Raw genomic sequence first — 12,637 nt, forward strand, 5'->3', positions numbered from 1 at the left:
CACTACCCTGATTGAAGAAATATTGTGCTCCATTTTCATCCCAGGACAGCCAAATAAATACAGATGCTTCAAAAGGTTGTCTATCATTTTCCTTTTCAAACAATACCTATATGATGACGTTTCTATTTCAGGTCTCCCTTAGGTCCAAATACAGTGCCAACTTTATCCATTCCCTTTATACATTTCAATTTTGTTAGCTGTTCTCTGCGGACTAATATTGTTTTCTACACTTTAGCTAGTACAGAAACTCATTACACTGCTGAGTTGATGCATGAACAACAAGAAAGAATTTTAAACACACTAATCTGTAAGCTACATCTTCCCAATAGGTACCCGTGTGCAAAAATATAATAACTCTACTGTACATTAGGCCTATGTGTCATACAAGTATATATATATATATATATATATATATATATATATATATATATATATATATATATATATATGGGGGTGTTACTGTATAACCTGGAATTGTATTTATTTCCACAACATCAGAGTTTCCATCATGTGGTAGAAAAACTCTCTCTTGGCAACATAAATATTCAAAAATGCTTTCACTCTATGACAGCTGTTATCTGAGCTGTAGATTAACTAGCGTTAAAAACTAAAATCTTTATCTTAATCTGAAGCTTTACTGAAGACTGTATTACCCATTATAATTTGCTGTTAAATGATACTTTCCCTGCTGTATATTGTTTGGATTTAATCACACATTTAAAAGTGTTACTGAACAGGCTGTATGGTTTTAAACACAACGCATTACTTTCATTAGTTTCCTGCTTGGTTGTACGTATTTTTGCAATATTTTTTTCAACATACGTATTCCTTCAAATTTAAGACGCCCTCGAATTTAAGACGCAGCCCAAATTTACCACCCTCAATTTGAGGAAATAATAAAACATCAAATAAATATGCATTTACAAAAATACAACCTCAATGATGCCGTTGTTTCATACAAAACTGACATGAAACAGTGTTGTTGTAGATTAACCACTGAGCTTGTTTATCGTGCTGCACACTGTATAATACTAAGAGGGCGTCTCTGTAGTACACACACCACCACTCACTTACAGCATCACACATCCTGGCAACAGCAAGCACGACACAACACTCCACGGCATCAGGCAACATGTATCCTAGCAACCACAACAGCATTGAACTGTGGTATTGCTTGGCATGTCGAAAAATACGGAGGTCTGATCAGCATTTCCAATCTGTCCAAGCTGGTACTGTTTGTTAGAAATGCTGAAACTGTAAATGTTTCTCTTGGAATTCCTTAGGAATTCCTTGTCTATTCTCGGCAGTCAGTCACGTTGCTGTTTGTGTACTCGGGTAGTCACGTCTTTTGTTGGTGATTTTAATACACGCATCACTATGTTGTACTCGCATTTAAGACACAGGCTATTTGTGAGAAGCAAAAAATTGTTAAAAAGGCGCGTCTTAAATTTGAAGGAGTACAGTAATTGCAATTGTTTTGATATTTGTATTAACATATCCTTGCACATAAATCAATCTTTCCATCAAAATGTCTTCTGAATTCCCAACATAGGTTTCTAAAATCTAACATGTCCTATCAGAAACATTTAATTGGTTACTGACTCCTTTCCCAAAGTTTTGATTGGTTCATCTGTCCTACCTGCTCGTTCTGGCACAGGTTCAAAGGGCAGGTTCAGGTTTATGAATATACTGTGCATGTTGAGTAACCAGCTATATTTGTTGTATATGCTGAACAAAAGTATTGATAACCTCTCCTTTCTGTAGGTTACAAATAAAAATAATATGAATATTTCAGTAATATAATATGCTCATGGCACAATCTTTCTAATGAAAGGAATGTATCATTGAAGAAGTGCCACAGATCCTACAGGGGGCCGTGAGTAAAACAAGTTCAGTAATGATATAATGACCTGTAACGAATACCCAGGGAAACAATCCAATACCAAAATAAAAGACAACAGGCAAAATCCATTATCACCAAGTTGACACTAATTCAGCTTGATTTTCAAGAACAACCAAAGAATGTTCAAGTGGGAATCTGATCCGCTGATTTGACCTTGTTTTGATACAAGACTTTGCCGCTGCCATTTCTAATTGACAAATACTTAGTATTTCACATCTGCTCATGCTTAATGAATGGAGCGTTTTCACCACTGTCCTTTGAGCAGTTAACTAGTTAGGTCTTCTGACCCTTCAACAAATCTCACTGTGATTTAATTTGATGCCTTGCCAGTTGATTTTAATTTACTTGTCTAATTGAGAAAGGCAGGTTTGTGTTGATACACAAGGAATTCAAAAATGGTATTGACTTTTCTTCTGATTGCTTGCTTAACAGCAAATCATCAGTGGAGAGGTCAAGTTTTTGTTTTTTTTAATTGGCATTATATATCGATAGATAGATAGATAGTTAGACAGACAGATAGATAGATAGATCTTTAGAAGTACACTTTCAGAATGTAAACCTTTCCATTTAAAACATTTGCAGTTATAGTTGATGTCAAACAAAAACCAACATACTCTCTCTCTCTATAGAAAGCAATGGGTACAATAGAAGTACAATATGAATCAACTCCTGGTAAAAAGCAATACTTCTACTTTACTAGAACTTGATAACAACCAACATAAAAACTCTATTTCCAACCACGTGAATCCAATGGGCTTGCAGTGAATTTAGCAGCAGTGTAGAGCAGTTAGCTTCTAGATCATACACAATGAGCTCTGCAAAAGAATCTTCCACCCAGTAGAAACTTCCATTTGTCCCACATATTTTTAAATCATAACCAACAATATATATATATATATATACACACAGACAACATATTAATTCAACAACACTAGAACACCACATGTGCACCACTAGTACTGCATGCAGTAGCACATAACTGTAACCTATAAAGCAGCACAAAGCAACACAAAATCACTGTATAGCCAAAATAAATCAAATAAATAAATAAATACATCTTCTCTACAGTAAAATAAATGATGGACCCACAATATACAAACACAACACGGGGAAGACGTCACGGTGACACATCACGCACAAGGAACAGCATGTGTTGGTGTTAAACTTACAGGCATGTAAACTGGTTGAGCAATCATTAACAGAGACAGAAGAAAGTGGGAAGGCTCTCTCAAGGGTGTCCATGTTACTATGTACACTGCCTGACATGCAAGAGCAGTCACGCTCAGAGCGTCCGCAATCAAAACAACATGCCAGTTTCATTCTTTTGTAGATGGACATCTTGGCTATAATCATGTTTTGGATGAGAGGAGAGGAAGAGCAGCAGGTTAATGGCAAGGTTATACTTAACCAGGCAGTCGGAAAGGTCATTTCAAAAGGGAAGGCCTTAGAGAGCTTTTTAACAGGCTTGACCCCATTTGGAGATACACAGTTGTCAATTGTCAAAGGAAAAATAGGGTTACTCATTTTCAAAACAGTAGAACATGTGTTTATATAATGAAATTTAGATTTAAATGCAATTAAACAATTGAGTGTAACTGTACAAGATTACCAATTCATCGCCAATAACTGTGCTTGGTGGTAATTGTACTGTCTGAACACCAAAGGAGACAAAGCAGAAGTACTGGTGATGGCAATAAAAACGTAAGTGATGCTGTTAACTTTTTATAAAAAGATTTAACTGAGAAATTACAGTAATTTAGAACTATTTTTCCAACATTGGAACACTGGGGCACCTCAAAGTTGGAAATGTAAAGTCCTCCTGAGTCAAGCACTGTTCTAAGGCCTTTCGTGTTACTATCAGTCAAGCAAGGGTAATATTATGACAGTGAAAAGGGTGCATTCAGGGTAATGGATGAATGATGTCTTCAGTAGCAAACCCCATTCCTCTGGAACTCTCCTTAGGGTTTAGTTGTTCGTTCATTAGCATCCTATCTCGATCTTGTAGTCGTTATCCATCATGCAGCATCAGGTCTGTTAATCGCATGACACTATACAATCCATCATACACTGACTCAAAGTTGTTCCACTACAGCCCAAAATGTTTTTTGTTTTTCAACAGCATTTTTTTAAGCACTTTAAGGCTTATTAGCCATGTAACGCGGTGCAAAGTAAGAATCAATTGATTTTTTTTTTTTTTTTTTTTACATTAGCTTACATGAAAACTATTCAGGCTAATTATAAATATTGCAGACTTAATTCATTTTTTTTTCTGTTGTCTGTGGAATTAATACATCTTTTTGACATCAGATTATCAAATATTTTTCAGGTTGGAGAAATGTATTTTAACAATAGGGACGGAAAAGGTATCTGCAAAAGGGTTAAAACGAGAAAATATGTTTTAAAAGAAATAACTGTTTGCAGCATATCAAAGAAAAAGGTATGCATATAAACTCTGGGACACTGTAGTGAAACAGCGCAGAAAGAGTCTGCTATGATGCTAGGGAGTAACAGTCCCTGGTTTTCATTCTCATGGTGCCACTGTGCAAACGAACAGTAATTGAGTCTGACACCTTGTAAAGAAATACAATCTTTAGGGAAAAATTGGCTTTTTGAATTGCATTTGTGGAAATGAACCCAAATGAAGTGGCCAATTTAAGCTCCCCACTCATGAGAGAATAGGGTACAAGACATTACTTTAAAACAAAGCCCTCAGAGACTGTGTTCTCAAGACCATGCATAATCATTAGAATTAGTAATCATGAGCATGCAGAAAACTGGATTTAACCCTCTTAATACAAAAGAACCAGGTCAACTGTTTTAAGGGTTGAATCATAAACAAGAGCAGTAAAATATTATCTTAAAATACATATCTCCTGCTGGAGTCCATTATCTCTTTAAAGTCACTACACATTCACACAGAATGTGGGATGGTGACATGTTATAAAATGGAAAGGGATGAAACACGGGACAGAATGATGAAACATGATTAAAATGATTTCACACACAACCTGGGCCGATTCCGCACAAAAGAAACTCACTAAGGGCCCTTTCATACGCAGTTTGTTTATGAAGATCCGATTTAGAATTCACTTGAAAACAATTTTGCTTCGATTGGTTTCACACCAGAAGATCTCAAACGAACTGTATTTTTCCTCCAAGCGAGTTCAAGTTCCTTCTCGACTGTAATCGCACCAGAATGTGTTTGTTTTCACACTGCAAAGTGAATCTGATCGTCTGGATTTGTGCACGTGATCAAAATGCTATCTTCCTGTTAATGCCCAGACGGATGTTCATTACTAAACACGGAGGGTTCCGCCCATGCAAGGCTAGTGATATTAGTACTATGTACGTACATATTGTTTATTCTAAACCTACTGGTAGAATGTCAGCACAAAGCCGGATAATAAATATTGTTGAGCAACACCAACGTTTTCGTGCTGCTTTATGTGCAAGGAGGAGATGTTTTCAAAAGGTGACAAATATGGAAGAATGCTTTATTTTCTCAATTTTTGTAGGCTGTTGCATTGCCAGTGGCATTATCCCGTCATCGGTGAGTTGTAAGCAGCCCCTATCAATCCCTGTTTATCAGCCTTTCTCGTCTCAATATGATTGTATTGCAATGACACAGAAAAAGTGTGTCAAGGCAGAAAGACCAATTATGCGAGAGACCAAGCTATTTATATATGTAACGTAAAAATAATGTAAAAAGTAATAATTACAATAATTATAATATATACAGCGGGTTATGCATTAAATCACCACCAGTCGGTTCGGTTTGTGTTGCATTGTGAATTCTAACGCGATTGCTTTCACACTGGCCGACTGAGGGGGAAACGCATATTAATTCCTCAATCGAGCCGAGACCCTTTCACGTGAATCATAGTCCTCTTCTTTAGTGCATACTCTGATGCAAAACTAATATTTTTGCCATTTCACACCTGCACAAACGAACCAAACTTAGGTGTTAACTGAACTCTAGTGCGAATTATCCTCTCCAAACGAACTAGGTGTGAAAGGCCCCCAAGAAGGTTATCGACTGAGACATTTGCAACATGTTATAAAGTCTGTTCAAATCTTACATTTGCCACACCACAAGCAACTGGAAGAGGTAGATCAGGAATATGCATTACAAGCTTACTCCAACACAAAGAATATTAGTTCAATAAATTATATATATTAAAAAAAAGATTTTGCTTCCAATGTGACAAAATACATTGTTTTAGTGCTTTCTTGAGGGCAAAATTATGTCTGACAATTACTTTCTTCTAAGCAGGTTTTTGGGTGTACCCCTGTATCTGCTCTCAGATAGCAGAGAAAAGAAATGGGTAGATCTACAGGGACATCTAGTGGTCAGTCACAATACAACAGCTAATTCAAAAGATAAAAGAGATAATCTGAAGAACATACTCATGGGCAGTGAGTAAAAAAGGGCCCAACTACCATTAAGAATCGAAATGGGGACAGTGTCATTTCAATTCACCAAGTACTGATGATCCCTAACGACAATAAAGAGGCTATGCAAAATACCATGGCAGGGAAAGAGTAGAAGCATAAGAGGAGGACCAGATTGTTTTGATTGTGTTTTGGCGACGCTGTTCATTAAGTCTAAAAATTTGAAGAACTTCCCACAGAACACTTTCCGCTTTCAAAAATACAGCAGCATACAAAATTGGTTCTGACAGTAGGCAGATGAATTTAAATGGCCCAAGTTGCTGTTTCCCTTTTCTTGGCTAGCTCACATCCTTGAGTAAAGTAACGAAATGTCAGTCTTTAGACTGACATATTTTGGAAAGCAAAGTTCACTTCTAGGTGTTTATTTTGGATTTTATATGTATTTCATAATGTTATGTTGATTTGTACCTTTAAAAGTAAGATTTAACTATGGTCTGTAATCAAATCTATTCAGCAAATGGAAGAATTCAAGCACTAAACTTAAGGAATATTTTTTTTGTGTTAGATTGTGTACAATGTTATGTTTTCTTTTTTTAGGAGACACTATAAGATGGCATTACTTTGAATTTCACTGAAGAAAGAAATGAACAAAGACGATTTACATTAAGGCAACAGTTCAGATCCTGTAGGTTATTCCCCTTTCAGAAAGTGCTGCTGTATTCTTTTTGATCTGTGGGCAGTGTAAAGAGATGAGAGGAGTGGGACATGCATGCAACATAGATAAAAACGCTCTGCTGAGAAAAGACAGGTTGGACTGCACTCTGTGCAATAAGGAACCCGTTTTTACTCACAATATATCACTATCAGTTTGCAGTTAAATTATAGAATGTCGTGTTCCAGGGCAGCAAGGAAAAAATAAATCAAAAAATGTGTCAATCGTCTTTAAATACATGGACTTGACCCTTTTCCCCACATGACCCTCGTGTCATGTTAAGACAAAGTCAGGAATAACAAAATACATTATATTTAAAAAAACAAAACCAAAAAAATAGTGGTTTATCATGTGATTGCAGTTCTAGTTTTCTACAAGAAAATGCTTTTTTTTTCAGTAAACATTTGGGAGACATTTCTTGGTAGCTACATAAAGTTGTAATTAAAAGTTTACATACCTCAATGGAAATTTATAATTTCTAGAAAATTCTCGAAAACAAAGAATTTTAGGAAAATTCTTTTGTAGCAAAAGTTTTTTCAAAACTCCAAAATGCTAATTCAAAAGTATTCACACCCTTTGATGCTATGATAGTAGTGTCTACAAGGTGCTAGACATTTCAATATGATAATGCAGAACCTAATTCTAGAAAATGCTGGATTGTAGGTGAACATTCTTAGACAGAACCACTGTCTAAGAATGGCATAGGATGATTGCTGTCATTACCAATAAGTCAATAAGGGAAAAAAGTTAAGTTATTATTTTAATTTTCCTTGTCAGGGTATGAATACTTTTGAAATAGCATTTTTGGAGTTTTGCAAAAAAATTGCTGAAATAAATAATTGTAGACATCTATTTCTTGTAACTTTTTTTCCTCATCCACAAAAGCAAAACTTTTGCTACAAAATAATTTTTCTATAATTCTTTGTTTTCGAGAAATTTCTAGAAATTATAAATTTCCATTGGGGTTGTAAACTTTTGACTACAACTGTATGTATAAAATTCCATACTTAAGTGTAAATCATGTTTTCATGGCGCAAACAATTATGACAGATTTTAGTTTTTCAGTTTGATTAGGTGTAGGCTGCTTAAAGTAATTATCTCTGAACTTTACAGATGCACCACGTTTTTTTGGCTGAATTATTAATACTGGGCCTAACTGGTTTGGACAAGTGCCTATGTAGGTCAGGTAATAACAATGTGACATTGCTCCATTAATGGAAATGCCTGTCCCAACATCGTTTCTTTGTAAATGTATTACCTTTAAATCAAACTTAGGCTTTTGTCAGCTGAGGAATGCCTTTTTAAATGTTTAGATTCTATACCTAGATTGTGCATGTATTTCATGCAAACACTGCACTGCACTAACATACTGTAGATTAAAAATATGAGAATATAAACAACACTTGCATATTTGTATTCCAACAACAATTCAATTTATGTTAACATAGTTTGATATTACTGGTAAAAGTATGTGGCTAATAAGTTGTTTATGTTTGCTATTTGGTGGCTCTGAGACGCAATGTACTTGGCAGGGGTTTGCCTTTGTTTTTCCACCTGACTAGGAGAATTATCTTCAAACAGAAGCAGTTTGGTTCTGACAGCCTACTTCTTCAGCCTCGCTAATCGTGCCATTTTATTTCTACATCTGTTTGACAAGAATATTAACATGCTGATGTGTGGTCACTGCACTTAAAACATTCTCTTGCTCTAAATACAGAAGCAATGAGGTTTTTTCTGTTAAATCTTTATCACAATCATTCTGTTATGTAGTCAGTGATATAATTACTGATTTCTGATATATACATTTCCGCCATAATGCTTCTGACTACAAAACCATACATTAAAATGAGGACTCCTCCCTGCCTTTTTTATTACCTCTGGGTATATACGTACACAATAAAACTACATATTTAGTATATTCCAGAAAAATAAGCTTCATAACATCTGTATCATAAAACTTGAAAAATACATCATTCTGGCTGAGTGAGCCTAATACATAAGCACACATAAAATATGCATCATTTTTGCATTTTTGCACAACTTATTGATAAAAAAATAAATGTATACATCATGCATTTTGCATTATGACTTAATAAACAGTTTAAATGCACTATGGGCTTTAAGAGTTTAATAATGTGTTAAAACATTACAAGAATTTTACTTACACCGTTTGCAGCCACACTTTTTGATCCTTTTGGGATCTGTGATGTCATCATGACAAGCTTTGCAGTAGAAAAATGCCCTGAAGAAATACAGTGGAAAAACTGACACATCTTAATTCACACAAATTAAATTAGACCCACACTTTATCCTACTACAAAGCCAGATTAATAAAATATGCCAACATCAATTTCGTATGACCTCTTGAAAAGTTTATATATATATATATATATATATATATATATATATATATATATATATATATATATATATATATATATATATACACACATACATACAGTGCCTTGCATAAGTATTCACCCCCCTTGGACTTTTCTACATTTTGTAGTGTTACAACCTGGAATTAAAATGGATTTAATTAGGATTCTTTGTCACTGATCTACAGAAAATAGTCCATAATGTCGAAGTGGGGAAAAAAATCTACATATTTTTCAAAATTATTTACAAATAAAAAACTGAAAAGTCTTCATTGCATAAGTATTCAACCCCTTTGCTGTGACACCCCTAGATAAGCTCTGGTGCAACTAATTGCCTTCAGAAGTCACATAATTAGTTGAATGGAGTCCACCTGTGTGCAATTAAAGTGTCACATGATCTCAGATTAAATACACCTGTTTCATATCTAAACAAACAGCATCATGAAGACCAAGGAGCTATCAAAACAAGTCTGGGATAAAGTTCTGGAGAAGCAACAATCAGGGTTGGGTTATAAAAAAAATATCCCAAACTTTGAACATCCCCTGGAGCACCGTTAAATCCATTATTAAAAAATGGAAAGAATATGGCACAACCGCGACTCTCCCTAGAGAAGGCCGTCCACCAAAACTCAGTGACCAGGTACGGAGGGCATTAGTCAGAGAAGCAACCAAGAGGCCAATGGTAACTCTGAAGGAGCTGGAGAGATCCACAGCTGAGATGGGAGAAACCGTCCATGGGACAACTATAACCCGGACGCTCCACAAAGCTGGGCTTTATGGAAGAGTGGCGAGAAGAAAGCCATTGCTGAAAAAAAACCCATATCAAATCCCGTTTGGATTTTGACAAAAGGCATGTGGGAGACACAGCAAACATGTGGAAAAAGGTTCTCTGGTCTGATGAGACCAAAATTGAACTTTTTGGCCTTAGCGCAAAACACTATGTGTGGCGCAAAGCCAACACTGCTCATCACCCTGAGAACACCATCCCCACGGTGAAGCATGGTGGTGGCAGCATCATGTTATGGGGATGCTTTTCATCAGCAGGGACTGGGAAACTGGTCAGGATTGAGGGCAAGATGGATGGAGCCAAATACAGGGAAATTCTAGAGGAAAACCTGTTTCAGTCTGCAAGAGACCTGGGACTGGGGTGGAGGTTCACCTTCCAGCAGGACAATGACCCTAAACACCCAGCCAAAGCTACACTGGAGTGGTTTAAAAACAAGAACCTGAATCTCAATCTGATTGAGAATCTGTGGCAAGACTTGAAAATTGCTGTTCACCAACGGTCCCCATCCAACTTGACAGAGCTTGAGCAATTTTGCCAAGAAGAATGGGCAAAAATTGCAGGATCCAGATGTGCAAAGCTGGTAGAGACTTACCCAAAAAGACTCACAGCTGTAATTGCTGCCAAAGGTGCTTCTACCAAGTATTGACTCAGGGGGGTGAATACTTATGCAACCAACAAATGTCTTTTTTTTTGTTTAATTAACTTTTGTGTCACAATAAAAACATGTTGGACCTTCAAAGTGTTAAGTATGTTGTGTAAATCAAATGGTAAAAATCCCAATTAAATCCATTTTAATTCCAGGTTGTAACACTACAAAATGTGGAAAAGTCCAAGGGGGGTGAATACTTATTTATGCAAGGCACTGATTATATATATGTATATATATATATATATATATATATATATATATATATATATATATATATATATATATAGGAAGAATCATAGAATAATAAAACCATTGCTGTTTGTGACAGAGGAAAGTATATTACTATCAAACCTAAGGCATTACCTCATAAAGCTCTGCTAAATGCAATTCTACTGTATAACAGAACCCTGAAAGATACCATATACACTACAGTGCTAAAATCAAACTACAAACTTTTGATGCTTCACAACAACAAAAAAGACCCTAACCCTAACCTTTTTTTTCATCCTTCCTAATTGCAAGCATTTTGGCAATAGCAGGCATGAAAGTTGCCACATTGGACTGGTACTTTTGGATCCCAACCCTTACAGCGATTTTGGAATGCAAACTTAAGTCCCCTGGATGCAGAGGTGAATACACTAGAACACTAGAGCTTTGAGAGCAAAACACACTGTGTGACCATGCCAGACCTTTTTAATTCTCTCAAAACTGATTCCATTTAACTTTACTTTAACAAGCTTAAGTGAAGAATTATTACCTTTTCACTTCTTTGGCATCGCTGGCAATAAAGAATCCTAAAGTACCTTCTTGCATCTTTACATGGTTCCCAGGGTTGATGAGGATACTGCTCAGTTAAAAGAAAAATAAGGGCATTAATTCCAGTAATCAACTTCCAACACTATAGTAGTGTTCTAATCAAGAGGAATGGTACACACAAATATATGTACTTATATGAAGATAATTGAATAGAAGAATGATTTGATTGTTGGTATGCTGCATCAAGACTTTAACATTTACATATGTGCATGGCTTTACTGGTATGAAGGTGTTAGCAGAAGAAATAAACACAGTGGCATTATTTTGAATTCTCGCACTGAAAATAACTGTCAATTTGTTTTTAGAAGTCCCTGAATATATTTAAATGGATGTTAGGAATTTAATTATATTTATAAACCACACAATGTATTTTTTGTTTGGAGCTTTTTCTTAGACCACATACAAATACCAAAAATAAAAAGCCCACATCTATTTGAAATAATATAGGGGCAGAGGCCGACCACAAATATTTTTAACCAAATCTTGAAAACTGAACATGCCCATGATAAGCACATACTTATGATGTAATAGATTTGCAGCTGTATTTCAATATTTATGGCTTGGATTCCAAAGAAATCAGCCCTGTTACAAGAAATGTGAATTGCACAAAAAAGGACACAGTCTTAGGGGGACATGTATCAAGCATTTGCGATGGCATTAACCCTTTGAGTAGTGAGTTCTAAAATGCACTGCCAGTTCTATGGGAGTGAGTTTTCTGCATGCGCTTGATTATTATGAGTACAGCGTACAAACAAGCTGAAAGCTATAGGTTTGTATGTACGTAATGAATACTGATGAAATACAGACACATCATTTTTACCATATATAAATAAAACAAATGAATGTATATATTTTTTATTTAGTCATAGGGAAAGGTTTTGACTACAAAATAACATGTAGGCAATAAACAACTGGGTGGAACAACCACAACAACACATCCTAACAAAAAAAAAAAAGGTAGACAGAGAGAGATGAATAAATTATATCCAGGTAAACAGGT

The 12,637-nt window shown here is 35.6% G+C and overlaps 1 protein-coding gene across 11 annotated transcripts in view; it reads right to left on the reverse strand.

Moving 5' to 3' along the window:
- LOC117415708 (calcium-activated potassium channel subunit alpha-1a) overlaps positions 1 to 12,637 on the reverse strand; it is a 182,268-nt gene that overhangs the window by 42,507 nt on the left and 127,124 nt on the right. For 8 of the 11 annotated variants that reach the window (XM_059026372.1, XM_034026409.3, XM_034026396.3 and 5 more), the window contains exons 17-18: positions 11,579 to 11,665; positions 9,173 to 9,249 (exon numbers count right to left, since the gene is read on the reverse strand). In XM_059026372.1, the coding sequence (XP_058882355.1) occupies positions 9,173 to 9,249; positions 11,579 to 11,665 (164 nt within the window). Of the gene's footprint in view, positions 1 to 3,072; positions 3,247 to 9,172; positions 9,250 to 11,578; positions 11,666 to 12,637 lie in introns of all 11 variants that reach the window. The other 3 variants (XM_034026389.3, XM_034026392.3, XM_034026399.3) reach the window with 1 other exon arrangement.

The sequence above is a fragment of the Acipenser ruthenus genome, chromosome 7 (assembly GCF_902713425.1).
Source record: "Acipenser ruthenus chromosome 7, fAciRut3.2 maternal haplotype, whole genome shotgun sequence".
NCBI classification, from domain to species: domain Eukaryota; kingdom Metazoa; phylum Chordata; class Actinopteri; order Acipenseriformes; family Acipenseridae; genus Acipenser; species Acipenser ruthenus.